Source organism: Suricata suricatta, chromosome 6 (assembly GCF_006229205.1).
Source record: "Suricata suricatta isolate VVHF042 chromosome 6, meerkat_22Aug2017_6uvM2_HiC, whole genome shotgun sequence".
NCBI classification, from domain to species: domain Eukaryota; kingdom Metazoa; phylum Chordata; class Mammalia; order Carnivora; family Herpestidae; genus Suricata; species Suricata suricatta.
Window position 1 is genome coordinate 120,528,433 of NC_043705.1, and position 17,699 is coordinate 120,546,131.

Sequence of the window (17,699 nt, forward strand, 5' to 3'; positions counted from 1 at the left end):
TATTTATTTTTAATACAGAGAGAGACAGAGCATGAGAGGGGGAGGGGCAGAGAGAGAAGGAGACACAGAACTGGAAGCAGGCTCCAGGCTCTGAGCTAGCTGTCAGCACAGAGCCTGACGCGGGGCTCGAACCCACGAATGTGAGATCTGACCTGAGCCGAAGCCGGAGGCTTAACCGACTGAGCCACCCAGGCGCCCCATGAATTGGCATTTTGATTCTGAGTAAAATCTGCTTTTGCTGCTGTTGGTGTTTATGCCACCCTATGATAGCGTTAAATCTCTTTTTCAATCTCTAGTCACATGGAACTGATTTTTGATTTGCCTCCAAATATTTGCATATTCTCTCATTCTTTTCATTTAGCCTAAACATGTTATTTTAATATTTGAAGAATATTACTAGAAGGACCACTTTTCTGGGCAGGGGCATATTTCCTCTTTCGCCCTTGAGTCTATTTTTGCACAGCTGTACATGGTTACAGGGCAGCGAATGGTCCATTTTTATCTGCCTCCACTTTGATCATGTGCCTAGGAGAATGGCATTGTCTTTCTGCGTGACATTGGTATGTCTCGTACACCTTCTTGGCGTGGTTCTGTCTCTTCACAGCAGATAGATAGATAGATGAAGTGGTGTTTGGGCTACTTTGTAGACCTGTGGGAATAATCCCAATTTGTCAAGATAGGCGAGGAGAGCAATTTCTTGGAGGAAAGATTGTTTTTTGTTTTATAGAAACGAGACTGGGCTCAGGCTGTTGTAACCACAGAGAATGAGAAGCAAAAAGCATTTGGTATCCATATTTTGGGGAGACAGTGGGGGAGGAGACTATTTGCTGTAAAGCTGTGCTTTGAGACTATTGATGCAACTAGTTATCTTCTAGAAGCACATGATATAAAGGAGGTGGAGGTTAGCACCTAGCATTTATTAAGGATCTACTCTGGGCCTCGAACTCCTATTTGGTGTTTCACTTTTGGATCTCATTTAATCTTCATAGAAACCTGCATGAGGTGATTATTTATGCTCACTTAACAGCTTAAATTGTGTAGAGTTAAGCAGTTATTAAATAGAGTTGGGATTTGGAACCCAGGTTTATCACAGTATAATAAAGCATTTGTATTTTAAAGTAGCTGTAACCTTAGACACTCAACATCACAGCAGAATTTTTCATTTTCTATTTGTTGTGTGTTTTACCTTCATATTACTCCACTGATTTTTAAATAACTTTAAAATTACAAAATAATGCATGTTCATTATGTATAAACACACACAAAAGCATAAAGAGGACAATAGAAATCATGTCTTTATCATTTTATGAGTCACAATTAGCATTTTGATATATATTTGTCCATGTGTTTCTTATGTGTACTTCCTTGGACCCCACCCATGTCTCTTTTGCTGTCTCTAAAGTGTCCCTGTGAAGGGGCACCTGCGTTGCTCAGTCGGTTAAGTGTCTGGCTTCCGCTCAGGCTATGATCTCACATTCGTGGGTTTGAGCCCCACGTCAGGCTCTGTGCTGACAGCTAGCTCAGAGCCTGGAGCCTGCTTCAGATTCTGTGTCTCCCTCTCTCTCTCAAAATAAATAAATAAATAAATACATACATACATACATACATACATACATACATACATACATAAATAAAGTGTCCCCATGGATCTCACCTTTCTAATAGGTGGGAGGAATCTGGTGGCCTCCTTGAGTCACAGCCTGTAGTGGAGTGTTGTTGCTCTGTGGTCCTTGACTTCTGGCACAGATCCCTCCTCCCCCAGCTACGGACAGGTTTGCAGGATTAGTGATTCATGAAACGCTTTGCTGCTTTTTTCAAAAGGGCAGTGGACTCGCATGAGACTGGTAGATAGTTTTCAGACTTCCTAGACTATTTAGTACTAACGTTTTAAGTTGTTGCTCTGTTTTCATGGTTAAATAGTGCTGCCATGAAAGATAACATTGTAGATAAATGTTTGTTCACCTTTTGGTTTTTCATTTAGGCTATTTGAAGAGAGGTTGCTAGGACAAAGGATGTACCTTTCTAAAAGTGTCTGATTCGGATTGCCAAATTCCTGTATTCCTTGGTTATGAGTTTATTTAGACCAGAAACTCAGGCCAAACCTGAGTTGTCTAATCTTTATTTTGTTTAGATTTTAATTGACAGTTATTTTATTAATTGAATATACCAATAACTGGATCAGATAGGGAATAAAGTGTGCCGGTAGCTTTGAACACAAAAGTATTCGGTAGAAATAACCAAAACAGGCTATAGGATATAGGAATTCGTAAAGAACCTTGAAAAGTGCTGTCATTCTGGACTGTAAAAAATAATTTCTCACTTGAATTTAGGTACAAGGTCAAAGATACGGACTTTGAAACTATTATTTTCTCATCTAAGCTTAGGGAAACCCCAATTTTCATCCAATTTAATGGGGTCCTTAGGCCTAACCTTGTGTCATAACAAGAGAACAGGAGTTCAGCTTGAACAGAAATAGAAGGTGTGTGTAGTAAACGGAATAATAGACCCCAGAGGAGATCTATGCCTTAATACTTGGAACTAGTAAATAGGGCTAGATTATCCGGATTGTCCCAGGGAGATCAGATGAGCCCCTGAAAGCAGAGTTTTCTCTTTCTGAGAGTGGAAGGCAAAGTCCAAGATTCCTGAGAGGATTTGATAAACCATGGCTGGCTCTGAGATACACAGGACCACATGCAAAGTCTAAAAGAGGCCTCTGGAGCTAAGGGTAAATGCCAGCTGACAGCCAACAAGGAAATGGCGATCTCAGCCCTAAAATCATAACAAACTGAATTATGCCAACAGCCTGGATGAACTTAGAAGTACATTCCTCCCCAGAGTATCCAGAGAGGAACTCAAACCTGCTGACAACCTTGATTTTGATCTTGAGAATTCAGTTGAGCCAAGTTGTGCCTGGACATCTGAACCACAGAAGCTATGATATAAGGGTGTTTTAAGCCTCTGAGTTTGTAGGAATTGTTTATAGCAGGAATAGGAGACTAATACACTGAGAATGGAAGAGATGTAACCAGACCATTTCTTTATTACTGGAATAAGGGATCCATAGTTCCTTTTATTCATATACAAGATTTTAAAGTGCTGTGAATCAGGCTGAAAAATCGACAGCTACTGTAAAATAACTATTAGTAGCTTGTGGCAAGTTTATAACTGATTTAGTTGTTTGCTTTTGCCCATAATCTTACATTTCATTTTTGCCTTAGTGTTTTTTTTCCTTTTTCTGTTTTTAAAAAAATGTTAAATGTCTGTTTATTTTTGAGAGAGACAGAGTGTAAGCAAGGGAGGGGCAGAGAGAGAGGGAGACGCAGAATCCAAAGCAGGCTCCAGGCTCTGAGCTGTCAGTACAGAGCTTGATGCGGGGCTTGAACCCATGAACAATGAGGTCATAACCTGAGCAAAAGTCGGACCCTAACCAACTGAACCACCTTGGCGCCACAATGTCTGTGTTTTTCATGAATATTCTAATAAATGTAAAAATGAGTGAATTGAGTTTTTCCATTAATGATACAGTAATTTTCAAATGTTACTAGATAATCTTGGCAAACATTATTTCTCATACTTCAATAATCAGTCATTTGCTTTTGCCATACTTTAGCATTTCCTTGGTAATCTTTGATGTTCAGCCTTTTCTCTATGATTAACTATGTTCCTTGGACAGGACAATTTCAGGAAAATAAATATGTAGGTCAAACATAAAGAGATTTTCAGATAATAACTATGTTACACTTAAATTCACATTGAATTATGTTTTTTATAAAAGCTGGATCTTGAAGATGGTAATGGCTTTCATCACTTAATCTATTCTTGGCTTACAAATAAGATTTGACCTACTCTTACTGTGATCGTACAAGTTTTTCTCATAAAAAATGAAATTTGAGGGGGGGAGGAGCCAAGATGGCAGAGAAGAAGGGAACTCTGTAAACTTTCTCCACCCCATTTATCAATATGAGAAGGACTTGACTTTTATTAGCAAGAGTGGAAAGAGAAAATACAGACTCCAGAAAGAAGACAACCTCAAAGATGCCTGAGTGAGTGAGTGCGAACTGGGGAGATTGGAAAACGGGCAAGCCCGAGAAGGGCAGGGGAGGTGGGAGCCCCAGCCCAACACGGGGCAGCTGCAAGGAGCCCCTGAGAGACAAAGGGAAGAGAAAGAAACTGAACACGCTCATAGTACTGTCTCTAGAGAAGAGATAAACAACGTTTAACCTGGCACGGAGAGAAAAACTCTTACTCCATATATAACCGCTGGGCAGCCCAAATCCCGAGCCCTGGTGGCGCAAGGGAAAAAATGTAGCCTCCACTCCTGTGCGATCCCGGAGGGAGTTGTTGGCGGCGGCAGCTGCCGTAGCTCACACTTCACCTCCTACATCGCACATCGCCTCCGGCAGCGGCGGCACCAACAGAAACTGCTCCCTCCCCCTATGGCAGCAACAGCACCAACAGAAACTGCTCCCTCCCCCTATGCAAGCCCCGCTGGGAGTGGACGGTGGCCTCTGTGGGGCGCGCACCTTACCTCCTGCAGCGCACCTTGCCTCAGGCAGCTGTGGGCAAATACCAGCTGGCGCCAAGAGAAATTGCAACCTCCCCCTATGCAATCCCGGCTGGGAGTTGGTGGTGGCCTCTGTGGGGCGCCCACCTTATCTCCTGCAGCGCACCTTGCCTCTGGCAGCTCGGGCAAATACCAGCTGGCGCCAAGAGAAATTGCAGCCTCCCCCTATGCAATCCCTGCTGGGAGTTGGCGGTGGCCTCTGTGGGGCGCCCACCTTATCTCCTGCAGCGCACCTTGCCTCTGGCAGCTCGGGCAAATACCAGCTGGCGCCAAGAAAATTGCTACCTCCCCCTAAGCAATCCCGTCTGGGAGTTGGTGGTGGCATCTGTGGGGCACACCCTTTGCCTCCTGCAGCGCACCTCGCCTCCGGCAAGCAGCAGTAGAGCAAATCCTGTCCAGCGCCAAGAGAAACTACTCCCTCCACGAAAGAGATCCCGGCTAAGAAGCCAGCCGCCAAAGCAAGTCCTTCTCATCTGTGGTAGCATGAAAGTGCCTGGACTAGGATTTTGAAGTGAGGTGGCCTGGAAAATAACGCTTGACTCAGCGGGGGCACAAGGAGATCAGACTCGTAAGAGTGGCTTGCAGCACTCTGTTCAAGCAGAGCTTGAGAATCTGCCATACTACTCTGTGCACCCGCCCCCAGACCTACTTACACCAAACCACGCCTATCCACTAGGGGGAGCTGTTGCTTTTTCTGTACTTATTTATTATTATTATTATTACCCTTTTTTACTCTTAAAAATTTTTTTCTTTAATTTTTTGCTCTTTATTTTCCTTTTTCCTTTCTCCCTCTTTTTTTTTTTCTCTTGCCATCCAGATATATTCTCCCTTATCTCATCCTTACCTCTCCCCTTGACTGGTAACACACTTTTAGACTGTCCATTGTCCTTTGTTGTCTCTGCTCCCCTTTATTTTTTCTTCTCGTCTATTCTTCTCTTTCCTCTACCTCCCTTTTCTTCCTTTCCCCCTTTTACTTTGTTTGATTTATCTGTGCATTTGCATGCTTCTGTTCCCTGTATGTTTGTCTGTCTGTTTTCCTTTTCAGGGCTACCCCAAGAAACAAGCCAAAGTACGCATGATGGCAAGTCCCAAATATCGCTGAGTAGGGAAATAAAATAATCAAAGGCACAACAAGAGAAACTGAGAGGCACCATTAAAAGAACATTTTCTGAAATGACAGACCCGGGACAGTCAATAAGCCTCCTTTAACAGAGCAATACTAACAGGTGCACAGTGCACAATGAGCTTTTAAAACTGACAAGAGACAGAAAACTAGCCAAAATGACCAAAAGAAAGAACTCTCCCCTAAAGAAACTCCAGGAAGAAGTCACAGCCAAGAACTGCTCAAAACAGATCTAAACAACATAACTGAACAGGAATTTAGAACAATTGTCATAAAATTTATCGCTGGGCTTGAAAAAATCATCAGAGAAGCTACTGGTACAATGACTAGGGACTTTCAGAATAGGTGTGATGAGTTAAAAAAGGCTATAAATGAGGTGAATAATAAAATGGAGGTGGCCACCTCATGGATTGAAAAGGCAGAAAGAAGAATAGGTGAATTAGAAGACACAGTTAAAGCAAAAGAAGAAGCCAACAAAGAGAGAGAAATTGATCAGGAGCAGGAAAGGAGAATTTGAGACATGAGTGATAAAATCACTCGGAACAACATCTTTATCATAGGAATTTCTGAAGAAGAGGAAAGAGAGAGAGAGAGAGTTCCTGAAGGGGTACTAGAACAAATTATAACTGAGAATATATTGAATCAGGGGAAAGAAATAGACATTGAAATTCAAGAGGCACAAAGAACCCCCAGGAGATGTAATTTGAATTAACCTTTGGCACAACATATCCTAGTGAAACTGGCAAAATATAAAGATATAGAGAGAATTCTGAGAGCAGCTAGGGAGAAAAGGGCCCTAATATACAAAGGAAAATCTATCAGCGTGGTTACAGACCTACCTAATTAAACTTGGCAGGCCAGGAAGGCATGGCAGGAAATCTTCAATGTGATGAACAGAAAAAACATGCAGCCAAGAATCCTTTACCCAGCAAGCCTGTCATTCAAAATAGGAGAGACAAAGGTGTTCCCAAATAAACAAAAATTGAGAGAATTCATGACCACCAAACCAGCCCTACAAGAAATCCTAAGAGGGACTCTATGAGGGAAATGTTGCAAAGATTACAAGGTGCCAGAGACACCACTATAAACATGAATTCTAGGGAGAACACAATGAATCTAAACCCACATTTTATAATAATAACACTGAATGTCAATGGACTGAATGCTCCAACCAAACAACACAGGATAGCAGAATGGATAAAAAAACAAAATCCATCTATTTGCTGTCTACAAGAGACTCATTTTCGACCTAAAGACACTTTCAGGTTGAAAGTAAAGGGTTGGAGAAATATCTATCATGCAACTGGGAGCCAAAAGAAAGCCAAGTAGCCATACATGTATCAGACAAACTGGACTTTAAAGTAAAGGCAGTAACAAAAGATGAAGAAGGACATTATATAATAATTACAGGGTCTCTCCTTCAGGAAGAGCTCTAACAATTATAAACATCTATGCACCAAATTCGGGAGTGCCCAAATACATAAACAATTAATCACAGAAAGAAACAATCTTATTGATAAGAACGTACTAATTGCAGGGCACTTTAATACTCCAGTGACAGCAATGGATATATCCATCAGACAGAAAATCACTAAAGAAACAATGGACCTCAATGACACATTGAAGCAGATGGAATTAATAGATATATTTAGAACTCTGCATCCTGAAGGTAGGGAATTCACTTTCTTCCCTAGTGCATATGGCACATTCTCCAAGTTAGATCACACACTGGAACATAAAGCAGCCTTCCATAAATATAGACGAATTGAGATCATACCGTCCACACTTTCAGATCACAATACAATGAAACTTGAAATTAACCACAGAAAGAAGTCTGGGAATCTCCAAAAATGTGGAAGTTAAAAACCATCCTACAAAAGAATGATTGGGCTAATCAAGCAATTAGAGAGGAAATTAAAAAATATATGGAAACAAATGAAAACGAAAATACAACAATCCAAACTCTCTGGGACGCAGCAAAGGCAGTGCTAAGAGGAAAGTATATTGCAATCCAGGCCTGTTTCAACAAACTACACAAAGCACAAATTCAAACTCTAACAGAGCACCTCATGGAACTAGAAGGGGAGCAGCAAGAGCACTCCAAATCCAGCAGAAGAGAAGAAATAATAAAGATCAGGGCAAAATTAAACTATAGAATCCAAAAACACAGTTGAGCATATCAATGAAACTAAGAGTTGGTTTTATGAAAAAATAAAATTGATAAACCTCTAGCTAGGCTCCATTGAAAGAAAAGAGAGAGCACCCAAATAGACAAAATCATGAATGAAATAGAATCAATTACAACCAATCCCTTAGAAATACAAGCAATCATTAGAGATTATGAAAATCTATATGCCAACAAACTGGACAACCTAGAAGAAATGGACAAATTCCTAAACATACATGCACTATCAAAGTTCAAACAAGAAGAGATAGAAAGCATGAATAGAACAATAACCAGTGAAGAAATCGAATCTGTTATCAAAAATCTCCCAATGAATAAGAGCGCAGGGGCAGATGGCTTCCCAGGGGAATTCTACCAGACATTAAAGCAGAGCTAATACCCATTCTTCTCAAACTATTCCAAAAAATAGAAATAGAAGGAAAACTTCCAAACTCATTCTACGAAGCCAGCATCACCTTGATACCCAAACCAGAGATCCAGCAAGAAAAGAGAACTACAGACCAATATCCTTAATGAATACAGATGCAAAAATCCTCAACAAGATATACTAGCAAATCAAATTCAACATCGTATAAAAAAATTACCCATCATGATCAAGTGGGATTCATTCCTGGGTTATTGAGCTGGTTCAGTATTCGCAAATCCATCAGTGTGATACATCACCTTAACCAAAGAAAAGATAAAAACCATATGGTCCTGTCCATAGATGCAGAAAAAGCATTTGACAAAATACAGCACTCTTTCTTAATAAAAACCCTGGGGAAAGTCTGAATAGAAGGAACTTACTTAAACATTATAAAGCAAATGTGAAAAGCCCACAGCTAATATCATCCTCAATGGGGAAAAACTGAGCACTTTTCCCCTGAGATCAGTAACACGACAGGGGTGTCCACTCTCACCACTGTTGTTTAACATGGTGCTGGAAGTCCAAGCATCAGCAATCACACAACAAAAGGAAATAAAAGGCATCAGAATTGGCAAAGAAGAAGTCAAACTTTCACTTTTCGCAGATGACATGATACTCTACATGGAAGACCAGGCAGACTCCACCAGAAGCCTTCTAGAACTGATCAGTGAATTCAGTAAAGTTGCAGGGTACAAAGTCAATGTACAGAAATCAGCTGCATTCTTATATACCAATAATGAACCAGCAGAAAGAGAAATCAAGAAACTGATGTTGTTCTCAATTGCATGAAAAACCATAAAATACCTAGGAAGACACCTAACCAAGATGTAAAAGAACTATATGATGACATTTATAGAAAACCTATGAAAGAAATTGAAGAAGACACCAGGAAATGGAAAAACGTTCCATGCTCATGGATCGGAAGAATAAACATTGTTAAAATGTCATTATTACCCAAAGCAATCTGCACATTCAATGCAATCCCCATCAAAATTGCACCAGCATTCTTCTCAAAGCCAGAACAAGCTATCCTAAAATTTGTATGGAACAACAAAAGACCCCGAAGTAATATGGAAGAAGAAAACCAAAACGGGAGGCATCACAATCCCAGACTTTAGCCTCTACTACAAAGCTGTCATCATCAAGACAGTACGGTACTGGCACAAAAACAGACACAGACCAATGGAATAGACTAGAGAACCCAGAACTGGGCCCACAAATGTACGGCCAATTAATTTTTGACAAAGCAGGAAAGAGTATCCAATGGAAAAAAGACTGCCTCTTAGCAAGTGGTGCTGGGAGAACTGGACAGCCACATGCAGAAGAATGAAAGTAGACCACTTTCTTACACCATACACAAAATAAACTCAAAATGGCTGAAGGACCTGAATGTGAGACAGGAAACCATCAAAACCCTCGAGGAGAAAGTAGGAAACAACCTCCTTGACCTCAACTGCAGCAATTTCCTACTCAACACATCCCCAAAGACAAGGGGATCAAGAGCAGAAATGAACTATTGGGATCTCATCAAGATAAAAAGCTTCTGCACCGCAAAGGACACAATCAAGAAAACAAATAGGCAACCAAAGGAATGGGAAACGATAGTTGCAAATGACATATTGGATACAGGCCTACTATCCAAAATCTACATGGAACTCACCAAACTCCACACCCAAAAAATGAATAATCCAGTGAAGAAATAGGCAAAGGACATAAACACACACTTCTCCAAAGAGGACATCCAGATGGCCTGCAGCCACATGAAAGGATGTTCAGCATCACTCATCATCAGGGAAATACAAATCAAAACCACACCGAGATACCACCTCACACCAGTCAGAGTGGCTAAATTGAACAAATCAATAGACTATAGATGCTGGCGCGGGTGTGGAGAGATGGGCACCCTCCTGCACTGTTGGTGGCAATGTAAACTGGTGTAGCCACTCTGGAAAACAGTATGGAGGTTCCTCAAAAACTATCAATAGAACTCCCCTATGACCCAGCAATAGCACTTCTAGGGATTTATCCAAGGGATACAGAAGTGCTGACACACAGGGGCACATGTACCCCAATGTTCATAGCAGCACTGTCAGCAATAGCCAAATCATGGAAAAAGCGAAAGTGTCCATCACCTGATGAATGTATCAAGAAGATGTGGTATATATATATATGTATATATATATACATATATATATATACACAATAGAGTATTACACGGCAATGAGAAAGAATGAAATCTGGCCATTTGTAGCAAAGTGGATGGACCTCCATGATGTCATGCTAAGCGAAATAAGTCAGGTGGAAAAGGACAGATACCATATGTTTGCAGTCATAGGTCTAACAGGAGAAACCTAATAGAGGACCATGGGGAGGGGAAGGGGGAAGAGAGTTGGGGAGAAAGAGGGGTGCAAAACCTGAGAGACTATTGAAATCTGAAAACAAACCCGGGGTTGGAGGGGGAAGGGAGGTGGTTGTAAGGCAGGAGGGCATTTGTGGGGAAGAGCACTGGGTGTTATATGGAAACCAATTTGACAATAAACTATTAAAAAAATTCATCAGGAATAACAAAAGAAAATGAACTTTGAAGTTTTGCATAGTAGTTAGTAGTGACAGAGTTGTAATTTTTTGAGTTGTAATAAACATTTGTAAAATCAATTTTGAAGAAAATAAAAGATTTATGTTGCTTTTGTAGTCAGCATTAATAAAAACTGTGTATATGCTGAAGTGTAATGTTTTTTATTCATTTATTCATTCAACAAATGTTTTTTGAATAGCTGCTGTATGCTGGACACTGTACTAGAGACTTGGGACATAGTACTGGAGGTGGGGATGGTAGGAAGGGGTTACAGGGAGAAAATAAGTATGAATATACATTATATCAGGTGGATAAGTGCTTTGAAGAAAGATATAGCATGATACGGTGATTGATGAAAGGGGATCAAATTTAGGTATTTAAAAAATATGAAAATATTGGTTAAAGTACACAAAGGAGAAGCAAATACTTTTTTAAATGTGCTTTTTGTTTGTGATATTCTTTTTTTAAAATATATTTTCTAATGTTTTTTTAAAATTTATTTTTGAGAGACAGAGAGAGATAGCACAAACAGGGGAGGGTCACAGAGAGAGGGAGACACAGAATCCGAAGAAGCCTCCAGGCTCTGACCTAGCTGTCAGCACAGAGACTGACGTGGGGCTCGAACCCATGAACCAGGAGATCATGACCTGAGCTGAAGCTGGACACTTAACCGACTGAGCTACCCAGGCACCCCTGTTTGTGATATTCTGTGTGAGGTTATTTCTTATATAAATTTAAGTTTAACCTGTTAGTACACAAACTTACTTTATTCTTATTTTTTTCATAACTAGTTTTGGATTCTGCTTTATTCTGCATCACAATCTTTTTTTTTTTAATGTTTTAAATGTCTATTTATTTTTGAGAGAGAGATACAGAGACAGAGTGTGAACAAGGAAGGGGCAGAGAGAGAGAGGGAGACACAGAATCCGAAGCAGGCTCCTGGCTCCTAGCTGTCAGCACAGAGCCAGACATGGGACGCCAACTCATGGACTGCGAGATCATGGGCTGAGCTGAAGTCAGAAGCTCAACCAACTGAGCCACTCAGGTGCCCCTCTGCATTACAATCTTCACTATTAAGATATTAGTTACTTGTCATAGTATAGTTAGTCCATGGACCAACAAAAATGCCTAAAATTGATTTTACAAAGGTGAAACAAACATACTGCATCCAGTTAGTAAAGGTAAATTATTTTAAAAGCATTATAAAAAAATAAACCATTTGCTGGTGTCGTATTATCAGCGTTTTATAATTAAAAACATTTTCAAGTGTTGATGATTACAGCTTTGTAATACAGCTGGAAGGCCAGAATTGTGATGCACCAACTTTGGTTTTCTTTTTTAACACTACTTTGGCTATTTGGAATCTTTTCTGGTTCCATACAAATTTCAGAATTGTTTGTTCTAGCTCTGAGGAATGCTGGTGTTGTTTTGATAGGAATTGCATTGACTGTGTAGATTGCTTTGGGTAGTATTGACATTTTAACATTTGTTCTTCTAATCCATGAGCATGGAATGTTTTTCCATTTCTTTGTGACTTCTTCAGTTTCTTTCATAAGCTTTCTTTAGTTTTTAGTGTATAGATTTTTTTTAACCTCTGGTAAAGTTTATTCCTAGATATTTTATGGTTTTCGGTGCAATTGTCATTGGGATTGAGTCCTTGATTTCTATTTCTGCTTCTTTATTGGTTTATAGAAATAACACAGATTTCTGTACATTGATTTTATGTTCTGCGACTTTGCTGAATTCCCATATCATTTCTAGCAATTTTTTGGTGGACTCTTTTGGGTTTTCCACATAGAGTATCATGTCATCTGGGAAGAGTAAAATTTGACTTCTTCCTTGGCTATTTGAATGCCTTTTATTTCTTCTGGTTTTCTGACTGCTGAGTCTAAGGCTTCCAACACTATGTTGTTCAACTGTGGGTCTTTCGTATTTGGCCTTTATGATCTTGAGGTATGTTCATTTTATCCCTGCTTTCTTGAGGGTTTTTGTCAAGAGGATGCTGTGTTTTGTCAAATGCTTTTTCTGCATATATTGAGAGAATCATGTGATTCTTATCCTTTCTTTTATTAATGTGACATATCATGTTGATTGATTTGCCGATATTGAACCAACCCTGCATCCAGGAATAAATCCCACTTAATCATGGTAAATAATTTTTTTAATGTCTTGTTGGATTCAATTGCTAGACTTTGTTGAGAATTTTTGCATCCATGTTCCATCAGGGAATTTGGTGTCTGTAGTTTTCCTCTTTAGTGGGGTTTTTGTTTGGTTTTAGAATGAAGGTAATGCTGGCTTCATAGAAAGAGTTTGGAAATTTTCCTTCCATTTTATTTTTTGGAATAGCTTCAAGAATAAGGTATTACCTTTTCTTTAAATGTTTGGTTGAATTCCCTTGAAAAGCTATAAGGCCCTGATCTCTTGTTTTTTGGGAAATTTTTTGATTACTGATTCAATTTCTTTACTGGTTATAGGTCTGTTCAAATTTTCTATTCTTCCTGTTTCAGTTTGATAGTTTAGATATTTCTAGGAATTTCTTTCAAATTGCCCAATATGTTGGAATAAAGTTGCTCATAATATTCTCTTATTATTTGTATTTCTGTGGTGTTGGTTATAATCTTTCCTCATTTATTCATGATTTTATTTGGATCCTTTCCTTTTTGATCAAACTGGCTAGGGGTTTATCAATTTTGTTAATTCTTTCAAAGAACAAGCCCCTGGTTTCATTGATCTGTTCTGTTGTTTTTTTTTTTTAATGTCATTGATTTCTGCTCTAATCTTTATTATTTCCTTTCTTTGCTGGTTTTGGGATAAAGAAAATGTGATATATATGTGTGTGTGTGTGTATACATATATACATATATGTGTACATTCAAAAAGAATGAAATCTTGCCATTTCCAACAATGTGGATAGAACTAGAGTTTATTATGCTAAGTGAAATAAGTGAGTCAGAGAAAGATAAATATCACATGATTTCTCTTATATGTGGAATTTAAGAAACAAAACATGAGCATAGGGGAAGTGAAGGAAAAAATTAATATAAAAAGAGAGGGAGGCAAACCATAAGAAACTCTTAAATACAGAGAACAAACTGAGGATTGTTTGAGGGGTTTCAAGTGAGGGAATGGGCTAAATGGGTGGTGGGAATTAAGGAGGACACTTGTCGGGATGAGCACTGGGTGTTATTATGTAAGTGATGAATCACTAAATTCTACTCCTGAAATCATTATTACACTACATGTTAACTACCTTCAGTTTAAATAAAATTTAAAAATTAAAAATAGTCTTAAGCATATTTTATTCGATAATCATTGATATATTTTTCTGCATATAAAATAGGTAACTTTCTTTAAAGAAAATAATATTTATATAGATAAATGGAAAAGTGATAAATATACATTTGACCCTTCAACAATGCAAGTCGGGGTGCTAAACTCCTGTATAGTTGAAAATCTGTGTAAAATTTTTGACTCCCTGGAAACAACTATTTATAGCCTACTATTGATTAGAACCCTTAACCATAACATAAACAGCCAGTTAATACATATTGTGTGTGTGTGTGGGTATGTATTTAATTGGATGATCTTGACATGTATTTTATAGTATGAATACTTTTTTATTGAAATATAATTAGCATACAGCATTATAGTAGTTTCTGGTATATGACAATGATTCAATATATATTGTATGCATATTATACACTCATAATAAAGTAAGCTGCAGACAAATTGTTATTAAGAAAATCATAAAGAGGACATATATTTATAGTACTGTATTTAGTTTTAAAAATCTGTATAAGTGGACTCACACAGTTCAAATCTGTATTGTTCAAGAGTCAACTACTGTTTGTGAAGCAGGAAATAAATAAGAATTTCAAGTCATTTAAGTTGTTAGACAAGATTATCACACACACAAAACAAACTTTCGGACAAAGGAAGTGTTTTCAAATGGTCTTTTTCTTGCTGTCTCTCCCTTTTTTGGAACATTTTAAGTAATATACTGTGGAAAACTTTATTTTACAAAACGCGATTACTTAGGACCTAGTCAGTAATATATTTGTATAAAATTTCTGTAGTAACCGTAGGGAAGAAACTCCAAATGACACTATTGAAATGGTTTACATTCAGTATTATTTTGTAATATTTTCAGAACTAGTATCATTTTCATTAAGACAGCTTTTTTCATGATGATACAATTTATATGAAGATTTTAAGATCCGTTTTAGAAAATAAGATACGTATTTGAGAGTAAGAATTATCCTTTTCCTTCTATTTGTTTCTTTTTTTAATGTTTTCTTTATTTTTGAGAAAGAGAGAGTGCAAGCGGGAGTGAGGCAGGGAAGGGATGGACAGAGGCTCCAAAGCAGGCTCTGTGCTGACAGCGCGAACCTGATGTGGGCCTTGAACTCACTACCGAACCGTGAGATCATGACCTGAGGGAAGTGGGACACTCGACCAACTGAGACACCCGGGCACCCCCCTTTTCCTTCTATTTGTAGTTCAATGTAAAGCCTGACAATTTTCCAAAGAATTTGTTAACATGTCTATAAACATCTGAAGAATTTAAACATCAATAAACAAATATTTAGGAGATTTCCAAGTGGTTGTTTCCTATGTTAATGCTACCTTTTTTTTTTCTTTTCTAGTTTACAGATATGATCCAGACCTGCACATGAATGACTTCTGGTTAGTCGGAGTGAACATTCAATAATGAGTGGTGCAGCTTTGGGACTCGAGATTGTTTTTGTCTTTTTTCTGGCATTATTCCTACTTCATCGATATGGAGACTTTAAGAAACAGCATAGACTTGTTATTATTGGAACACTGCTAGCTTGGTATCTCTGCTTTCTTATCGTCTTCATACTGCCTCTGGATGTCAGTACGGTAAGAGGTGAAACTGAGTTTTGCAATTTGAAAAGCAATTGTAATCATACAGCATGTTTGAGATATGTTAGTTCTTAAAACAGCTAAATTATATAAGGTGACACTTAACATTTCATATTTAAATCTTACTGTGTGAATTTGATCATTAAAAAGCATAGCCAGGAAGGTCACTGGTGGAGAGATTGATATCCCCCAGTATCCCTTAAGTTTTTGGTGACCTTTTGATGTTTGTTTTTAAACCATGTGTTCTAATTGGTTTAGACAATATACAACCGCTGTAGGCATGCGGCCGCAAACTCAAGCCCTCCCGAGAACAGCAACGTTACCGGATTCCATGCAACTGCTACCCCGGTTCCAAGGTATTTTCTTCCTTTTTTTTTTTTTTCATTTTTTAAATAGTGTAGAAGAAAAATTGTTTTAAAATTGTCAGTTCTTACTTACCATTTGAGATTTAAATTTGTAAAAGTTGATCCTCATTCTCTACTCTCCCCACACCCCACTCTAATCCTTTGCTAGTAGACCTTTAATTACCTTGTGTTCTATTTAAATTTAAATCTTAAACAAATTTTACATATTTATTGGTGCACAGGGCCTTTCAGTAGATGTTAAGCAGAAACTTGGAGAAGACCTGATTTTTTTTTAGTCTTAGTTCTGCCTCTTACTAAGAATGTGACTTCCAACAGCTTTTTTTCTTCTCAGCCTCTCTCTAGTCTAAAAAAAAATTCATTTTCTCTTTTGCCTGATTTACGAAGTTGTATAAACGACCAGGGGATCATTCTATATGTAGGATGTGCTTTTCATATCGTGCATCATTTGAAACCATTATAGTTTTAGACTGAGAATGAAGCTGAAGCTATCAAAAGGTTATGTTCAATCCATATCAGACTTCCAACTAAATAGCTTTAATAAATGTGGACTATAGCTTTTACCAATGCTCTAAGTAGTGTTTTCATGCTTCTTTATGCAGCTTTTATTATTTTTTTAATCTAACCTGAATAAAGGTAAATTTAAAATGTAGATGTTACTCCCCTTTCAAGCACATTAAAAATTGACTGTGGGTCAGCAGCAGTTGTGAATCGTTGGCAGCTCCTGGAATAAACAGTGTCCTTACAGTCTGGGAAGACTGTTAATGGAACTTATACGAATGTTCAGAAAATTCAAACAGAACTGTGTACAGATGCTGGCATCTCTGTCGGTGGGATCTGTGTCAGAGTGACTAATTAGTTAGGGCTCCAGTTACCAGGAGTTAGTCACCTAATTTCTGTCACCTCCTGGTGCCCTCTCCCAAGAAAATAACCAACCCCACAAAATGGAGTGTGTTTTAAAGACAGCCATCAATTTTAAAGGCAGTCAAATCAGAGATTTAGTTTCATGACATATGCATTCACTTTTAAAGACTCTCGTTATTAGTCTATTAAGTGAACATTATACCCTCTTTTACTCGGACTAAAAATACACTGAAAGTTGAAAATTTAAGTGGCATTCTTCTCTAGAATAAACTGCTTTGTTCCTTGTACGTGTTTTGTTTGTTTAGTTTGACAGTCCGCTTTGAATTTTAAATTAGCTATGAAATTTTGGAAGCTAGAGATGGTAAATTACTATCTGGATGTAAATGAACTTTGCCATGCACAAGTTAATTGTATAATGTATTTAAGTAGTCATCGTGTATTAATTGGCTATAAATTGTTGTTAAACAGCCGACATCCATGTTTCAAGCCATGGAGTTACATTCCTGATGGAATCATGCCAATTTTCTGGAGGGTAGTATATTGGACATCACAGTTTTTAACATGGTAAGTGATAGTGAAGGTTAAAAAGGTTTTAAATTTTGGCTGACGTAAAAAGAAAAAGATTATAATTTCTCCATGAATCTTCATGTTTTAGGGTTTATTCAAGTTTTACTTGGGTTTTTTTTTTAAATCTTTATGTTCTTCTTGTCTGCTCCTTCACTTCTCTCCCATC

General features: G+C 38.2%; 1 protein-coding gene across 8 annotated transcripts in view; it reads left to right on the forward strand.

Annotated features, from left to right (window-relative positions):
- LMBRD2 (LMBR1 domain containing 2) overlaps positions 1 to 17,699 on the forward strand; it is a 52,505-nt gene that overhangs the window by 4,982 nt on the left and 29,824 nt on the right. For all 8 annotated transcript variants that reach the window (XR_003909424.1, XR_003909425.1, XM_029940995.1 and 5 more), the window contains 3 exons: positions 15,500 to 15,737; positions 15,999 to 16,096; positions 17,435 to 17,530. Coding sequence is in view for 6 of the 8 variants with exons in the window: in XM_029940995.1 (XP_029796855.1) it covers positions 15,564 to 15,737; positions 15,999 to 16,096; positions 17,435 to 17,530 (368 nt within the window). In the remaining 2 variants the exon portion in view is untranslated. The remainder of the gene's footprint in view (positions 1 to 15,499; positions 15,738 to 15,998; positions 16,097 to 17,434; positions 17,531 to 17,699) is intronic.